A 19,708-nucleotide genomic window follows, 5' to 3' on the forward strand; every position below is an offset into this window, starting at 1 on the left:
AGGCGTGACAATATGACAATATCAAAATGAAAAACGATCAAATTAATTAGACGCGTGAAAACGGAACAATGTAGGCTATTTCCGTAAAAACTCAATAAGTCCATAGATTATTTAAATTATATACTGTTAATACCAACCTTTGTATCCAAAACTGACATCTTCCATATTAACACCTGTAACAGAAAGCCACATGATGATGTCTCAGCGAGTGACTTCTCCCTTAATCAATGGCTAAGACAAACATATATAAAACACAATGTAATGCAAAAAAAGAAAGAACTAAAAAACATAAAATGTAACAAACACAATATAGCCTACCATATACCAATTTAATCATCATACATATTTCTAAATATAGCCTATATGATGAATAGCATACATAAAAAAAATTGTAGCCATAACCTATAAAACAAGGTTGTGGCTGTAACAATCAATTGGTGTCCACATGTGACGTCGTGCCTTATTCAGTTTTCTATTTCCCAAGGCGTATTCCATTCAGTGCATTGCATTTATATCACATTTTCTTTTTCTTTTCTGCCAGCTCTACCTCCTATTCAGACACGGTCTCATTTTAAATGTATTGTTTGAATTGACATGGAGACATTTTTTTAACTATGATTTTTGTTTTCCTGTTTTAAATCACACTGCATGTGGGTGCATTTCAGAGGCGCGTGTCACGTATGGCGGATGTGAAATCCACGCTTAGTCAGAAATAGACTTGCGCGTTACAAAAACCAATCTGTGTCTCGCAGTCTGCCTGCCACTGACACGGTTGGAACAAATCCACGAATGTTGAAAAATTCATACGGCTCAATTATACTGTGCGCGCGCGCACGCCCCCTCTCTCTCCCTCTCCCTCTCTCTCTCTCTCCATAAGCTGCCCTCGCGCTCCACTGTGCTGTAGTCTGAGCTGAGCAGAGATGACTGTGGTAAAGGACTTGTGCTTTCTTTGTGCATTTGCCAGTGATGTCTAAGCACGAAAAAAATGATTTGTGAATTTTCCTCGTTGACTGTGGAGGATGAGATTCATGTCTCTTTCTGCGGGCGTGCCTGTGTGTATGTCTAGACTCTCTTGATAGTATTATATCACACAGTCACGGCAGACCAAAATCACATTAAGTGAGGAGGAGAGGGATTCCCATAACTGAGAGCTTCCTCTGTGAAACCTGAGTGATAGACTGATGGGTTACACGCATGCGATTCAGCGGCTCGCCAAACACCCTCTGGGAAGTGCAGTCATATTTAGTGTTACTCATCATTCCCCAAATAAAGCAGAGCCCTTAATTCACATTCTTGCATGTCATGAAAATGCATATGATCTGAACTTCAGCATTTCTCAATGCCCACCCTGGTGAATGATAAGACTTTTTATACACAAAGGATTTATATGAGCATTCCTGTGGCTCAAACATAGCAAGGCTTGGGGTTTGATTCATGCATGAAAGTCACTGGTAAAGAATGGAAAGCAAGTCACTTTAAGCATCTGCCAAATGCATAAATGCAAATGGATAAAATGTGAGTGCAACAAAGATACTTCAATTTAATCCAGGAAAAAACATTTAAAAACAATAATCCCTAAACCAGTAATATGTTGGATCAAATGTGATCAATATTCATAAAATTACAAAAGAGGAAAGCATCAAATTCTTAAAAAAATTTTTTAAATCTAAGCCAGTTACAAATTGGTGTATTACACCTGATCTCATGAATATGTTGGATCTAATGTGAATGCAAAAATTAAAAATCTTCAGAACCAGTGAACTCTTGGACTATATCTTGGAGTAAATGTGAACACACACATAAACACATGAAATTATCTCTACAATAATGTACTAAACCTTATCTGATGAATATATTGGATCAAATGTGAATGTAACAATGTAAAGACTGAAAAAAACAATCTCTGAACCATTAAAGGAGTGTACAGCACCTGATCTTTTCAGAACCAGACAGCGCTCATGTCCTGCTCAGTTGGTGTCCTGCTGACTGCTGAGATCCATAGCTCAAGTCTCACAGGCGTTGGTCTCTGTAGATTTTGAAGTTGGAATTCAAAGTGAGTAAAAAATTTTTTTACAAAAAGACAATCTCACATATTTCTGTGGGTTCAAAACCACAAGAACCAATATTACAGGGCTTTAATATCAAGCACAATCTTGTTATATTCAAGACTGAATCAACTTGCACTAAACAGCGGTGCACAAAATTATTAATAAGACGCCTATCTGCATGAGACAAAAAAAAGACAGTCTATTTTATGCAGCCTTTGTGTGTGCGGGTTTTGAGATGAGAAGAGTGAGAGCTCTAATGGGCTGATTTGTAATCCCCAAAAATCCAGCCTGCGGATTACAGGGGCGCACACTTCACAGAGCACACCTGGGGTCCTTTAACACGCATACACTCACACACATTCAGGTAAGCTGTCAGCTGCAAGGCCGCAGCTATTCTATGAGTTACCATGGGAACGGCAAGAGTAGGGGGTACGTTCCATCAAGAAGAGGGGTTTGTGTTCATGTCTCACCAGCACTGTTGATCTGTAATTGTTTCCATCCGGCAGACCCCCTCCCAACACACAACCCTGTCCTCTCTGCTCACCCCACTAACCCCTCCCCTGTGGCCAGAGCAGCAGGTGTCCTCGGCCCAGTGAGCATCTGTCACGGCTGGGCCTGAACGGGCAGGCGGCTATAATACATATTCACAAGAGAGAGTGACTGGCAGATAATCGCACACATACCGTGATGGCCATTTTTTATTCACTAGCCTATACAAACAAGCGTGGGTGCATGCAGAAAGTGAGGTTTAAATAATGCAGTCTCTTTGTATATACAAAACTCAAGCATTATTTTTTTCTGACACCTACACACTAATCTGTCTCTCTCTCAAAATGCAACCGCCTCTCCAAGACACACAGAGCACTTGAGATACGGGTGAAGGCATATGGTGTAAATTGGGCGGAGTGTGCTGTGGTGAGCATGGCGAGACTGTTACCACACCAAGTCTGTGCCTGGTGAGCGCGAATTAATTAAAATGATGCGCACGTGAGCTGAACCTGAATGTTCAATATGGCTCCACCACACCCAGAATCCATAACAGCAAAGAACACTCAACACACAGGCCCTCACCACAGGACCCTGTCCACGGCTCGTGCATAAGCGCTTCGCGCCGCTGTTGCACGGAAGCATATAGTGATGTCATTAGCAATTTTAGAGGATTATGGGATTAATACGAACACTGTATGTTCGTTATCTGCCGCATGGTTATTGGATTTCGAAATGGAGCTCTCGTAATTTAACTTCGAATGACTCTTAGAGCAGACCGTGCGCTCTCTGACTCGCTGTTAGCATGAAAAGTTGGAATTAGTCCATCCGTGCCCGCGCGCGCACCCTTCAAAAAGTGTTATCATCGCATTACTGACGCATCACTCCCATTTCATAAACAAACACAGCAATCTGCTGTTCGCGGTCTATTCCGACAAAATGGTGATTCAATATAAGTGCAGAGGGCTGAAAAATGAACACACAAACACAGCTGGATGATTAAGTTAATAGGCCTAATAATAACATCACGATTGAATTACCGCATAATGATAAAGTTAAACAGGCCTATTCCTATTTTTGACAATTGAAAAGGGCAGGGTCATAATGGAATGTAAAATCAACTGAAGAATAAGGATAGAAAAACTATTTATATTTATCAAATAATCTAAAGCAGAATTCTGACTCAAATGTTTTAGTTATTTTATTTGTAAAAATATTGATCAATATTTACTGAATCAATACAATTTTAATTGATTAAAAGTGTCCATGGAAGAGGGGTGGTGATTCTTTCAGGTTCTTGCTAATACCATCTTAATTTTCCTATATAAATCTTTATACTACACTGCACTTCTATGTCAAAACAGCACAGAAAATGTCTTGACATGAAAATACAAAGGATAAGAGAGTGGTCTATAAAGCTCATTTTAAAAGACCCAGTACACAAATGATGCCAAGTGAGAATGTGAGAGATTTGTGCCGCTGAGTGCTGGAGTGAGAGGAGATTGTGTGTGTGTGTGTGTGTGTGTGTGTGTGTAAGCTAATGCCGCTGAAAGGGGAAGGTTGTTTATAGGCCAGCTGTGAGTTGTCTCTTAGTCAGCCAGTGACCCAAATCAGCAAATAAAAAAAAATAGAGGGAATGAGAAAAAAATAGATGGAATGAGAGGGAAAGAGAAAAAGGCAGGGGAATGAGCAAGCAAGTTACAGTGTGAAAGTAAGAGGAAAATTGAGAGAGAGAGAGATAGAGAGAGAGGGGGGGGGGGGGGGGTGACATTTTAAAAAAGCCAGAAAAGAAGGAGTTATTATAATGCAGCTATAAATATTTTCTTGCTTACCACCTTCCCCCAACATTCAAACACAACGGTCACAGCGCCAACACAGCAGATTCTATAGATTATGTACAGATACATAATATATATGAAACTGCACTACGTATGCTAAACTAACACAGAAAACCAAAATGGGACAATCCAGATGATTTAAAGCAATAAAACATAAAAGAGAAGCATAAATCTGTGCCTAAATCTGAGAACAATGCCAATACATAATATTCAAACATAAATATCTAATACAATTTTTCAATATTCATATCAATAACACCAGTAACATTAAAAACATCAATAAGAGTATACATATATTAGAAAATCTGAACACTGAAAAAGAGCCTCATTCATGCCAAAAAGGGGAGTCAATTTAATGAAAAAGAATTGGCTATGCGCCTTTAATAGGACCCTAAAGATTATGCCATATTATATTAATGAGAACAAATCTTACTGGATCCTATTACATCTAAAGAGGAGGAGCACATTAATTTGCTCCAGCATGGGATATAATTGCCTTTATAGAGCAGCTATTTTTTAAACATACTTCAGTCGGGCATCTGTCAGCGACTGAGTCTTCCCCGATATGAATCTGAACTAATCCTGTTTGAGTGTGAATAGAATGTTTGGACTGAACTCAGATCGACTGGAAGCCGCTCTAGTTGTGCTCAGAGTGAAAGTGAACTGGGATTAAAGTGGATTAGCAACAGATGAGAGGGGTATCTAGCTGTCTTACTCAGGCTTTAGACCTGCTTAAACTCCAATCCAGCTAGTTTCTCACCCAGCTGCTGGATCTGAAGCCTGACAGACTCACAACTAGATAAGACAGAGAGAGAGAGAGAGAGAGAGAGAGAGAGCTGGTTCATGAGAGAGAGAAATTATTCATTTTATTGATCTGTTCATTTCCAATGTAATGGCCAATGCTTTGGCAATACTGTACAAGTCATGCCAATAAAGCTCATTTGAATTTGAATTTGAGAGAGAGAGAGAGAGAGAGAGAGAGAGAGAGAGAGAGAGAGAGAGAGAATAGCATTATTGATGTGATATTATAAATGGAGCTAAAAAAAAAAAAAAAAATTAGATCCACAATATTTTACTGTATTTTTGATCAAATAAATGCCTTGGTGAGAATTTGAGACTTCTTTCAAAAAGACCCCAAACTTTATAAAATGTAATACATTTAAAAATAGTGAACCATGAATTCCCAAGCCCACAAACAAACAGATGACCATCAACAAGCATATCACGATAGTCAGAAGAACACCTGTTGCTCATTATTATTTCACATAGCAAGCAATCTCTTTTACATTTTTTGAGTCTTGTGGGGACACCAGTCACATTTTAAGACTTGTTATCTTCAGAGGACCAGGGAGATCATCCTCTCTGAAGGAAGATCTGTGAACTTGACATGTTTAACTAAGAGACAGGAAATGGTTAGTAGGTAATTCTAACCTCTTTTTATCAGCAGAGGAACAGAAAATGTTAGAGGAGAAACAGAAGGAGAGAGAAGAAGCTTTTGCACAAGGTCCTTATCTGTTAACACACACATGCCTGGATGACTCTGACTCTGCTAGCATCTGTATTTCCTCGGCAGAACTTGCTCTCAATCTAAAACTCATAAGCAACTGTTTAAAATACTATGCCAAAGTAATACATTCAAAGTATGACACAGATTCATAAAGCAGAGCATTTTTCAATAAACAACCTACTACTCTTTCAAACACAAAAAAGGATTATTTTTTTTGGTGGTTAAGGAAAGATCACATGAGGTTGTTCTGACACAGTTTTAAATGACAGATTTGTGCAATCTCAAAGATCTCAACACATCAAGAATGATTTCAGCTAGTCTAAATTTGTCAAACTATCAAAAGTTTCAGCTGAGAGATCTACATCAAATACGGTGCCGCAATCTCTAAGCTTCAGTGTTTGACAGAGGCAACCCAAAAGCTTTGAGAAAGATTTTTTTTCAGCATGTTGTCGGCGCGCACACACACACACACACACACACACACACACACACGAAGCTTGACACACTACAGTTTTGTTTTAATTAGATGCTGCGGTGAGGCACACTGTTCTGGCACTGCAGTCTCGGCTGATATTTGAGGGGATTAAACAAGAGAAATTAAAAAAAATGTGTGAAATCGGTGGTGTAATTCATCACCTTTAGATTGAATTGTGTGCCAAGGCAATAATGTCAGAAACCATATACTGAAAAAAAAAAAAAAAAAAAAAAAAATCATACAATACCTGCCAATATTATGAGAAAATATAATCTGCCATAACACGTCATTTGGCCATATATATATATATGAATATTCGGCATCATTACTCCAGTCGTCAATGTCACATCATCTTTCAGAAATCCCTCTAATATGCTGATTTGATGCACAAAAAATATTTCTTAATATTAATCAATGTTGAAAACAGTTTTTCTTGTGGAAATTGTGGTACTTTTGTCCCCAGTATACTTTGATGAATAGAAAGTTAAAAAGAACAGCGTTTATTTTAACAGCATTTATATCAGTTGACTAGTGTATATTGGACTGTGTTAGAGGAAGTATTTAGCGCAGGTCATTGTGTCACTTGCTGCATTGGTCATTGTCTCTCAATTACATTTTAAAAGTTTGAAGACGTGCGAGTCTTGGATTTGAATTGACATCAGCAATGTTCAGAGTATAATTAGTATAATTCAATGTAAGCCACGTTTTAACAAGCTTCAGTCAACAGCTGAAGGGCATGAGTCAACTCGACCCTGATGTGAATCAGACCTAATCCTGTTCGAGTGTGAACAGAATGTTTGAAGTGAATTCAGATTTCCTGGAAGCCTGTTAGTTGTGCTCAGACTGAAAGTGAACGGGGATTAAAATGGATTAGCAGCTCCTAATAAAATTACTGGCCAACTGGCGAGATCCTCCATTTTAGATGCTCACAAAAGCCAATTTTTACTTCTATATGGTGCTTGTTGAGTGTTAATTTTGGACCCCGCATGTGCTTCAAGTCAAAAACAAAACCTGGACTGCCTAAAACTGCAAATAAAAGGCCACTTTACAAAAAACATCATCTCTGCTAGAGCGACACTTACAGATATAGTAACAATCTATCTCCATGTGTCATTTCCCAGCACTCCACAAACCACACCCACTTCACACTGTTATTTCCTGTCTAGGGCTCCACACCAGTCAACAAGAACAACATACATCAATATCACTCTCCTCAATCATCTCCACCCCTCCTCCACCCACCTTTTCTCCCCCTCTCTCTCTTCCTATCCTTGACAACTACAAAAATCATTCAATTCCCATGGGCACTTCTGACCTCATTCATTCATCTCGCTCTCACACACACACACCTCTTGAAAAGACAGCAGTTTTGCTTGTAGCGATTACACAGCGTACTCTCCTTCATTCTTTGAACTCCTTTTCGCGCACTAGTCTCCTTTTCTTCTCTCTCAGCCCTTTTTCATCTCTCCTCCCTCTTTTGTCTTCAAGGAAGAGATGCCCAGCAGTGATGATGACTGACAGCCTAACAAGCCCTAGGCCACATAAGAGGGAGAGACAGCGAACAAGATTTAGCTAGAATCGAGATTGCTCTCTAGTGGTTGAACTATGGTATTACACCTTCTGTTACTTCAGATGGCCAGCATGGCTGACAGTATTCTAGAGTTTAAACCAACAAATGTAATTTTCTCACTGCACTGAAGACAAGAGCCATTTTCTAGCAGTGTGGCTGTTATTAATGTTCAGTCCTGCACTATATTACAAACTCGAGCTGCATATTTAACACATACTCCATTACAAAGATGAGATGATTTCACCCCACTCAAAGTTATTTTGGGATGTTTAGTCACGCCGGTCATGGTCATAATTCTGGCTCCACTTCATATTGAATTAATATTCTAATCATACAACACACTGATGAGTTTGGAGTCAGTATTAGTCAGTATCAGAAATCAACCAGATATTGAACCTGTGGTGCAAAAAAAGCCCCAGATATTTAAATATGGAGGCACAATTTCCCATGTTTTTTCATAGACTACTACCATTCAAAGGTTTGGGTCAAAAAGATTTCTTTAAAAAAATTTTTTTTAAATGTCTTATTTTATATATTTGATAAAAAATACAGTAAAAACAATAATACTGTGAAAGATTATTAAAACTTAAATGACATTAAAATATATTAAAATCAAAACATTATTTTATTCCTGCGATGGCAAAGCTGAAACCAAAACCATTCTAAAAGGCTAATTTGGTGCTCAAGAAACATTTCTTATTATTATCAATGATGAAAACAATTATTTTTTTCTTTTCAGAATTCTATGAAAAGTTGAAAACGGCTAATAGGAATCTTTTGTAAGATTATAAAAGTCTTCACTGTCACTTTTGATCAATGTAATGCGTCCCTACTGACTAAAAGTATGATATGTATCATATGTATAATAAAATGCATAATCATATTTTTACATAAATGTAAAAAAATATTTTAAAAATCAATTTAATGCGGAAAATATTATCTGTTAACAAAAAAAATATGTCTGGCATTGGTATAAACATGACTATGAAATGGAAACACGTTACAATAAGGTCCTATACATTAATAATATTTCATGCAATTGTGTGAAATTACATTGAACAATACCTTTACAGCATTTACTAATCTAGGATTATTTTAATTTCTACATACACCTAAAAAACAAACAAATTTTAATTGTATAAATTAACATTAGTTGATGTCTTAGTCATTAGTTGATGAACAAACAATCTAGATGAATAAATTATGTAAAAAATTATGTTCATTGTTAGTTACCTAATTAAGCCAACTAACCAATTAAACCTAATTGTAAAGTCACACCATTAAAATAGTTTTGCCCAGGTAAAAGACTTGTGTACAGGTATAGTCACACATTTGTACACTTGAAAAACAATCAGTTCAAAGGTTAAGGCAGACACTCTTTTAATTAAGTCTCTGTGGGTTTGTCTTTTTAAAATACATTGAGTGAGATCACCACTATCAAAAACTTTGAAGTGTGAGAAAAACGTGTTTCGTACTCTCAGGGTTTTGAATACTGTGACATATGGCACAGATCTGTGAAACACTCTGTATGGCACACAAGGATTCTCAGTAGTACACCTGTACACTTACAGTGGCACAAACAGTGAGGGACACTGGCGGGAAACTCTAGAATTAAGACTTTATATTTGGTACAGATAAGACTATATGTATATTCAAGGAAGTAGCATCCCAGATCATGACATTTCAAGAATACCAAATGATTGTGTGAAAGAGCCAACCCTGTTGACATGATTCCTAATCAGAAACAGAGGTGACAGATACCTTAGTGTGTGTGCATCTATCAGACTGTGAGAACAACTGTGCTACACTGTCAATATGTGTTCAGAGTTGAACAAACAGAGCTGGGCTCTTACACTCATTAAATACTATTACATACAATACATTGTCATGCAGGAGGGCAAAATCTATGAATATGGTACAGGAGAATGGTACCCCCCAAAATTGGTAAAATTATTTTTTGGATGAAAGGATGAAGAGTAACAGATTTGGGGGTATATCCTGCCTTGTGTCTATGACATTTAAAACAGTCTTTTTGGAGGGCAGGAGGAATATTGGACCATTTGGACAAGGTTGTCAGGCAATTATGGGTATGAGAAAGGAGAAAGTGTAATAAACAAGTAAAATGGAAGGGTTCTGGCTGTTAAGGGACAGTTTGTGACTATTCGAGTATAATGTCTGCAGTGGAGATGCTATAGTTGGGGGATTGGGGGCAAGTTAAGGGAGTCCAGGGCGCTGTGGTAAAGTTCTCTTAATGCTCTCAGCAATAATAAACGACAAAACATCTGATTAAAAAGATGAGGCAGGGGCTCCTAAAGAGAGAGGGAGAAAGAGAAAGAGAAAGAGGAGCAGAAAGTTAATGGCCCTGAACTTTATGTGAACTTGTTTAATTACATTTATCATTGTAAATGCTGACACACACACACACACACAAACACACACAAACAGACACACACACACACACACACTTAAAGGCCCATTCACACCAAGAACGAAAGCTATAAAGATAACTATATTAGCGTCTACATCAATGCACCATATCAATCTGTGTATTATAAGCACGCAGTGCAGTTTTGTCATCTGCCGCTTTAAATGCTTGAGAATGGAGTCTGATTGGCTGTTCTTTTTATCGTTCATTACCTGGGGGGGGGGGGATTACAGAATGGAATCACTTACATTCTGTAAGTGATTTCAACTATATAGATATGTCGTTATCATTATAGGAACAATAGGACTCTGCTATTCTTTTACATTTAGAACGTTTTTTTTACAATTATATCTTTATCGTTAGTTATTGTCCTTGGTGTGAACAGGACTTAAATCATATGATCACCTGGCCCATAAAAGGAGTGTAACGGAATCTGAATTATCCTTGTATAAATTGATACTGATTGAAATTCACTGATTCACAAACAACCAAACAGACCCGATAATGTCTTACCCCAAGGACGTGAACTCTGTTGTAGTAAGAACTAAAATCTTTACTGAGAGACACCAAGAATCTGCACACCTGATGGACAAACAAAACAATTATGGAAGGCTGTATTAATGAAGCCAGGACAGCAGATAGAATACGACATATGACTGGTTGAGATTAGACTAAATTATACTAATAAATTAAATCAATTTACATTACAAAACAATCCGAACAATGAAACATTTATAAGTACCTGTTCTGTTCTTAAATTAACTCTAGCTCCACCCCCTTCATGCTCCAGGACCTGTCCTGATTGGTCCAGCAGCTCAGAGAATGGAATGAGGTAATTGAAGAGAAGAAGCCACTCCCCCTAAAAATAAAAAATGGCAACATTACCATCATATCAACAACTGGCACAAGATCATAGAAACACAAAAACAGAGCTTGTTTGAATAAATTTGGTATATGTCTTTATACATAGCAACTTGAATACTTAAAAAAATATGATCATGTTTGAGTGTGCTTGTACTGAATGTTAGTTACATATTGCTTTACCTCCTCTTTCAGGGCAGAAAAGTCCAGCTCTGTGCCTCCAGGGATTTCTGGATAAAGACCTACATATTTCAAAATAGACATGGATATTATTGACAAATAGACAATATTTTTCGTTACATTACTACTTAACGTGCAATTAATCAAAAGGCCCAATGGAGAAAGATGGGAATGGATTCCTATACTTCAGCCAAATCACAAAATTGTACACTGCCCCAAACATCACAACCAATCAGAATTCAGTCACACTTCAGATTAGGCTCCAATTCTCACTATTAACAAACTATTAACTACAACTTTTGCCTAAATATAAATTAATATTTAGTAAGGTAGTTGTTAAGCTTAGGTATTGGGTAGGATTAAGGGATGTAGAATAAGGCATTCATATGTGCTTTATAAGTACTAATAAACAGCCAATATCCTAGTAATAAGCATGCTAATTAGAAACTAGTTAATATGGAGAACTGGACCCTAAACTAAAGTGTTACCTAGAATTCTGCACCTCTGTTGCCAGACTATATTATTGCCTATCGTTGTTATATTCTGTACATTTGATCTACATTTTGTCTATAGTTATAGACCACATGTATCATCTTTCACTGCTTTTCTCGAACCTTGGTTTTAGAACAGTAACTAGCAGTAAAAAAACAGCATTTGCCTAATAAAGTTTGGACTTTAAACATGTATACAACAGCAGATTGTTAAGATTTGGGTGTAGTCATACTGCATACGCTTTAAAAGACAACCTCTCCAAGTTTACTATCTTGACATTATCTTGATCATAAATCACAAGTCAAAACACTACAGTGTGTGTTTGTGTGTGTGTGTGTTTGTGTGTGTGTGTGTGTGTGTGTGTGTGTGTGTGTGTGTGTGTGTGTGTGTTACCTTGCTCCACCCCTTTCTCGTAGCTGCTGAAGAGTGTATGAAGACGAGCGCAGTTATACATGACAAAGACTCCACCCCTAGGGCCCTTTGTGGACACACCACTGTCCCGCTGCACATCTAAGGTCACCTGAAAAAGAGATGTCAATCATCTCTGATGCAGGTCAATACATTCCACGTATGCACATGCAAACATACTCACCGGACTTGTGTGTACTGTGGATAGCAGTTCAAACCTCACGGTGGCCGAGGTCATGACTCTAATGATGTCATCCCATGTCTGACCTAAAATAGTTTGAGGAAGAAGTAAATCGATATCAAGCACACAGACGCGGTTGAAATCTGGTGTTAACATGCATCACAAACGTTTCTGGGATATTTAGCTAATCCATGCAGTAAAGTAGCCTTTTTAAGATAAGCACAGATAAACACACCTTCAACTTGGTCTCCATACTTCATTTCTGAGGCCTCTTTCATCTGAGCTTTTCTCAACCTACAGCAGTACACAAACAAACACTGTAATTATCAGACTTAGACAGTAGTCTTTTTAATATAGAATTACAAAGAGCTGTTGTAACAGTTGATAGAGAGTTGCTGTTCTAAAGGTTTTCCTTACTGAAGATACTGAGCTGCATTCATCTGAACGCCGGGAGTTTTAACTGGACCACAAATCACTAATCTCTAATAGAGAGGGAGAGAGCAATCATTCATTAAATAATTATCCAACAGAGATGGTCTTTGATATCATCAATATGCAATATGTGTACACCTAAAAACTGACAAAGAAGTCACTTTAAACAATTATACACACTTAAAAAGAATAGTCTTAATCTTCCAGGAAGGGGAGCATAAATATTGAACAGACTTTTATCCAATTAAATGCTCTTTAAATGAGCATGATTCTCACCAAAATTCCAACTGCTACCAATTAGGTAGTAGCAGATAATGTTTTTTAGCTGTGGTGTAACGAATACAGAGCCCTACACATGACATGTGAAGAAAAATATATATACCGTGGCCACAAACTAAGAATTAATTCCCATGAATTAAGAATTTGTTCCCTCGTTTTAGTTCATTTAGTAACTAATCCGGTCCCTCGTTTTGATTAAACTAAAACAAGGGAACAAATTACAACATGGCCATGATTTAGTAAAATAAGGGGGAACAAATTCTTCTGGTGGCCACAATTTACTAATTCATTCCCTCATTTGTGTAGTTCGTTCCTTCGTTTTAGTAAATCGTCAAACAGACGGAGCGCAATAATTCTGACTAAACTACACATTTTGCCATAATATTTTTTTGTCAGAAATTAAGTGCATGTATAAATTCTACAAGTACAACAATTTTGTGTTTTTGTTCATTATAATTTTCTATTCAGTCATTTTAATTTCTGCTTTAAAAATAGTAAACAATCAGCTGTTTTTTGGTTTAGACTGCAATATTTGTATTTGATCCCTTTTTTCTTATAATGTACAGCATAGCCTACATAGATACAATCACAATATTTGGTTTCATGTTACACATTGTTTGGAGGACAGCATTGGGCACGATGTGGAATAACATTGTTTAAAATAATGGATTAAAATGAACTTTTAATGTATAATAATTTATATTCGATTTATCGGAAAAAATAATTGACAGATTAATCGATTATCAAAATAACCGTTAGCTGCAGCCCTAGTGGCCACTATATATATTTTTCCCCGCATGTCATGTGCGGGGATCTGTACTAAAACCTATTAGGGGGGAAAATGAAACGAGTCTTTCGATATGTCCCACCCAATCTTCCTGTTACAGGACAGAATATACAGAAAGCAATTGTTTAGCATGTAAAGCATGCTTCTACAGCTGATGGGCAAATGTGTCTGTGTGGGCAGAGGGTGTGAAACCTGCACTGCCGTTGCACCCGTTGCTCTCCACAGCATGGCTGTTTGCTGCTGACGAAACTCATCCTGACAGGAAGTGACATGCAGGGCTGTCGCCGTAGAGACCTGAAGTACAGAAATCCATTACAGGGGTCCATCTAAAACATGGTAACTCGCTATAATTTAAAGCAGACGGTTATGAGCCAGACAGAGGGTTCTTTTAACTCACAGGGAAATCTGCAGTAGCGCTGTCCAGCTGGGCCAGATGACACAAAGCTTCTCTCTGCACTGAAAAGAGAGAAATCACTGACTGAGGAAAACTGAGGCTATCCAACAGATCATTCACTTAACACTAGAAATGACTCAGTTCATCTCAACTTGATGCCTCTGGTGCAACTAGTTTGAAAATATAACTGAAAATTGTCAAATGTTACAAAGAAAAACAGACACATTTCACATTTTTTCTTATTCACAACGCTAGTATGTGACAAATCAAATTTAAAAGCCATTTGCTAAAGATTACATTTACCACTACCAGTGTTGTTAAATCAACTTTAAGTGAGTGTTAAGATGATTGCAAAAATAATCTAAAAGTAAAAATAGAGGAAATAATATGCACAATTAAATAACCAATATGGACTAATGATGATAAAATAAAAAAATCTTCAATATCACATGATAACCAACCAATATTGCTTAATGCTTGTAAAAGAAAATGAAATAGAAAATATCTCTTTAAAGAAATACATTTTAGCAATTGGAACTCTATTGGCCGATGGCAGGGCTTAATAACAGTAAAACAAAAACAAAAAAACACTACAATACGATTAAAATCTCAACATCAAATATGCTCATGCAACCCTAATAATGACATTTACTGACAAAACAGACACAGATCTTGTATCTAAGCCAAATCATGAGAAATGTAACCTGTTCTATCCTTTATAAACACACACACATGCTCAGGTACTACAGCTCACCTGTGCAAGTGCCAAGACTGGGATCATAACCCTGAAGATCCTCGTCCTGTACCACTTGTTTAAGGTTTATCCTAACTTCCTCTTTTATCCCTCTCTTCTCTCCCTCTATTTCCTCTCCCTTGCTTCTCCTCTTTCCCCTCTCCATTTCTCTGTCTCTGTAGGTCGAGTTCTCTAAAGCTTTTTTCATCTTCTCCTCCCTGTCCTCATTGGTCCAGCTGACAGGGACTGTCGGCCAATCAATGCCTAGTGTTTTCAGGAAGTTGACAATGTCACTCTCTTGTGGCAAGGCTGGACAAAAGGACACAGTGTACCTAAATAGAATAAAGAAAGAGTTGATTTTTCTCCCCTTTTTGGTCACAAAATGTAAAAGATAATGGAAGTCATAGCACATACCCTTGTCTTCTGAGCTGTGCCCCGAGGTGGTCGGCAATGAGAACAGTTCGTAGCTGCCCCAGAGCTAGCGTGTCGGGAGATGGCACGGCTTGTTTGGTGTGGAGGGCAGGGCAGTTGATGAGGACACAGCCCTGTCTCTGAGCAGCAGGTCTCAGATATGGCATTATTCCACATAAAACACGTCTGAATGCTGTGCAGCGATCCACACACACACGCAGCCCTTCTGCTGTCACCTCAGTGGCTCCTATCGGCAATACATCGCTGCCACGAAGAGAGCGAATACCACTGAGAACATCACAGGGAACCTGGACAATAAATCAAAACTTTTGTTAAAAATGGTTAGGTGATTAAGAAAAAAGGCACAAAACAAACATGAATGCAAAGATTATAACATCACCATGAAATCATTTTTACGGAATGGTTATTATAAATAATTAATCTGCACACATCATTATTATTTTTAAATAATATATTTTAATCTTCAGTCAAAAACATTTACGTACTGAAATTTCTTAAACTCATTGAATTATTCACACTACATAAACCAAACAAAGTTTCTTGGGATGACCTAAATAATTAGGAACTCATTATGACTTTGTGGTTCTCCAAATGCGTGTTATTTTTATTATTGGCATACCCTGACCCAGATGTCACGGACAGTGAAGAGTTAATCATTTCTGCCGCAGGGTTCAAATGTTTTGTCGATGCGACCAATGTCAACAGTCTAGCTGGCGCCCTGCGTGTCTGTGCAGAGCTCGGGCTTACATTCTGACAATTCTGTGTCAGTGACTCTCTTTGATGCATAACTAACGTTACACGTCCAAGCAAAACCTTGATACATCCAAAACGGTGCCTCAAGCCATGCGTAAAATCCCCATGCGGAGAAGCGCATCTGTCACTTATGCAGGCCAGAAGAGCTCATAACGCAGAAAATAAATAAACGCACATATAAGCACATATTTCAGACTGACCTCTCCACCCGCGTACAACGTCGTCAAAACCGTGTTGGGTGACAAGAAGTCGCGATTTCTCAGGTTTTTGGCGCTGCTCTCCTTGAACCAGAGCTTCTCTCGCTCGCGGATGATTTCGGCTTCATTTTCAGCGTCTCCCCGCAAAGCGCCGCTCAGCGCTTTGACGGTGGACACGATGCTAAAAGGCACTGCTTCCTCCATGATTCAGCTCAATATGTTGACATTGTTATTAGTGCCTGAACTCGAGGATTGTTACTGAGACTGACTGTAGCAGCACTGCGGTGCTCTGCTCACATTGATCACCGATAAAAACAGATGTATGTATGGGGACCGGAACATTAAGAAATGTCACTGGTAAGAGGGGGACACATTTTCATGCAACACTAGTTCCCCGGTTGCGACGTTGTGACCTTTCGAAAGACGCCATTTTGGGTGTGGCAAAATCAGGTCTGTCAGTGACAGAAAAGAAAGTAAAACTGCTCTTCTGATATAATGCGTTTTGTTCATAAGCTGTTTTATTTTCAATAATATAAACTACACCTTTAGATGTTCCTTCTTATCACTAAATATCATTTTTTATTAATGTAGGCTAGCCTACTTCACCCAAAAATACTTTTTTTCCTTTAAAAAACAAAACAAAAAACACATGACTTCTTTTTTGCACTATATTACAATACATTTGATAGCTTTTGGTGAAGAAAAAAGCATTTATGTCATTAAAGTATTCACTACAAATATTGCTTTATGCTGATGTATGGTCACTATTTATTCATTTTATGGAAAACAGCAGCTTGGACATTCTATAAATTTCTCTTTTTATGAACTGAGTAAATGACAGTGAGTAAATGATAAGACTAAGAGAATATTCTAGTTTTAGGGCGGTGAAATATTCCTTTAAGACTTTTTCTCTAACAATATAGGGGAGCGCGGGGCACAACCTAACGCGGGGCTAAATGTAACACGGACCTTTTACGTAGTTACTCAGGGTCACGCGGGTTGTGTTTACGCTCTTTTTCTCTCGCTGCCAGAAGACGGTCTCCCGTGGATTTGTGAAAAGTTTTGGTAATATTTTGTGAAGATACGGGACAAAGAGTGTTTTGACACCATCTAAGTATTTTTTTTCATCATACATATTTTTCTGTTTCTGAGTTGTGTGTGTACGTCACCAAATCTAACTTTATATTGCCTTAATCACTGTCTTGTTGGCTAAAACATGGCACCATTTTGAAACATGTCAGCAACTCCTAGCAACTGTTAGCTAGGTTTAAAATATTTTTTACACAGCGGGGTTAGTTGTAACACAGTGTTACAACTAAGCCGCCAAGTGTTCACAATATTGTAGGCTATGGGATTTGTTTACTATATTGATCACTTGTTTATTTATAAAAAATATTGCCTGTTTTCATGTAATAAACACTTTAAAATGTGATTTTAAGCTTGTTTTTATTATTATTGCTGTTACTATTAATAATAATAATAATTTTGCATGCAAAACTGTTCAGCCCTTTTACTATATCTCTATCCATGATATTGATCCATAATAGAAGGATGATTGGATGAGGGATGGATGTATGGATATCTATCTATACAGATGTACAAACAATATCAAACTATACAGATAAAATAGTACTGAATTATGTGTGTTACACACAAGTGTTACAACTAACCCCTCTGTCTGTTACAACTAACCCCGCATATGGGGTAAGTTGTAACATTTGCACTTCTGTCACTTTCAGTGCAACTGTACGAAAATGGAAGGTCCTAGAAAAAAACTTTAAGTGTTCATTTGTAGCAGAGATGTGTATGTTTCTTGTGTAAAATAAAAATTAATCTAACCTAATTATTTTTTAAATAATTGAGCCAAAACCAAAATGCGTTAGGTTGTGCCCCGCTCTCCCCTAAGCAAAGCTTTTACTCTATTTAATGTTTCAATAGACTGCATCCGGAATGTTGTTTCCAGTAAACAGCTTTAGCATCAACACATTTTTAACAATTGACTTCTGATGGAATACTCAAATATTTCCTTAATGTAACATTGATAAAACAATATTTGTAAAGGATTTATAGAAATCTTTAGAAAAATATATCAAAATGAGATCTAGTCACACTTCATACCAAGGCATATTTTAATGCTGGTTGTTTGGAAGTTTATTTGAGTACTTCCGCTTTGTTTGAGGCAGGTATTACCTTTATAAGAGCTGAACTTGGGCCAAATATCACTTGTTGCTTTACAGTAAGATTTGGATTTGGTCCCTCCCAGATCAACTAAAACAGCAACACTGACTCAAATATTTTACTTTGTAAATAGCTTTTGAAAATACAAACATCTGTCATTAATGTCTATAACACCATGTAAATCTAAAGAATTATTCAAGCCTAAAGGTGAAAAAGTAATCAGAAAAAGGGATGTTATGACAAATGTTCTTAGTTTATTGAAGAATTACAGAGACAAAATTGAAATGTCTGAAAAAGATTCTGTGATTTACTGAACACGGAAGAGTGATAAAGTATGAAGATTCTTGATTGTCAGGAATTGATGTCAATCTTGGCTGACACGAAGTTCCCGGTGGCGAAACACATTGTTGGCGATCCGGGAGAAAACGTGTCATTCCAGAGCAACATCAGTACTTTGTCATATACACACGGTTTGCACAGATATACATTTCTAAATAAACTTTTTCTTATACCTTTAAGCAACTATTAACTTAATATTGAATACAGGCATAGTTATATTCAAAGACATTTCAAGAGTAATACAGAAGTACAATATCATATCTGAATGAAGCCAAAACACAATTTTCAACTTTAAGCTCCTGCAAGAAAGGAGGGCCACAGAATCCATAGCCAGCTGTCAATCAACCAAACAGCTGCATTATGGGTTCCGTTACCATCCAGACTGCTGTGGCCATTTTCACTGACACATGAATAAACACATCCAGCAATACTTCGTCATTCAACATTCCATGTGGAAATTTCAACCTAATTACATTCATCATGAGTTCCTTAATGTAAGTGAAAATGAAATAACATTGAAACAGCTTTTACCACAAACAAGTTTAATGTTTCCGCAAGAGAATTAAACTTGTTTATTTATCTGGCTTCATCTGTAGACTTGTATCTTGAAAAACCTGTTCCATATCAGAGAAAGAGTGGGCAGAGAGAGGGAGGGAGAGAGAAGGAGAAGGGGGGTTATGCAAGTTAAATGAAGACAAGATGAAAAGAGAGGA

The 19,708-nt window shown here is 37.5% G+C and overlaps 2 protein-coding genes across 2 annotated transcripts in view; both read right to left on the reverse strand.

The window, feature by feature from the left end:
• celsr3 (cadherin, EGF LAG seven-pass G-type receptor 3) overlaps nt 1-2,027 on the reverse strand; it is a 44,626-nt gene extending 42,599 nt beyond the window's left edge. Inside the window, exons 1-2 of the mRNA XM_079637734.1 lie at nt 1,931-2,027; nt 138-173 (exon numbers count right to left, since the gene is read on the reverse strand). The gene's annotated coding sequence lies outside the window, so the exon portion shown is untranslated. The remainder of the gene's footprint in view (nt 1-137; nt 174-1,930) is intronic.
• A 6,808-nt stretch (nt 2,028-8,835) lies between these two features.
• Nucleotides 8,836-16,917, reverse strand: dalrd3 (DALR anticodon binding domain containing 3). The gene is made up of 13 exons (XM_079637747.1): nt 16,482-16,917; nt 15,511-15,815; nt 15,118-15,428; nt 14,367-14,425; nt 14,162-14,263; nt 12,889-12,953; nt 12,707-12,765; nt 12,475-12,557; nt 12,276-12,402; nt 11,394-11,452; nt 11,092-11,208; nt 10,863-10,931; nt 8,836-10,233 (listed from the first exon to the last, which is right to left on the reverse strand). Exons 1-13 carry the CDS (start codon nt 16,680-16,682, stop codon nt 10,114-10,116), a joined length of 1,677 nt encoding a protein of 558 aa, XP_079493873.1. The 5' UTR covers nt 16,683-16,917; the 3' UTR covers nt 8,836-10,113.
• Nucleotides 16,918-19,708: the final 2,791 nt, after the last annotated feature.

Source organism: Phoxinus phoxinus (genome assembly GCF_949152265.1).
Source record: "Phoxinus phoxinus genome assembly, chromosome: 15".
NCBI lineage: Eukaryota > Metazoa > Chordata > Actinopteri > Cypriniformes > Leuciscidae > Phoxinus > Phoxinus phoxinus.

What these genes read in the sequence shown, in the direction of transcription:
- dalrd3 (XM_079637747.1), bottom strand. Translation starts at nt 16,682, where the DNA reads ATGGAGGAAGCAGTGCCTTTTAGCATCGTGTCCACCGTCAAAGCGCTG. An exon ending in CCACAGTACACACAAGTCCG is followed by an intron (nt 12,403 to 12,474) that starts GTGAGTATGTTT and finishes TCTCTTTTTCAG; the next exon opens with GTGACCTTAGATGTGCAGCG. An exon ending in TTTCTGCCCTGAAAGAGGAG is followed by an intron (nt 11,209 to 11,393) that starts GTAAAGCAATAT and finishes TTTTATTTTTAG; the next exon opens with GGGGAGTGGCTTCTTCTCTT.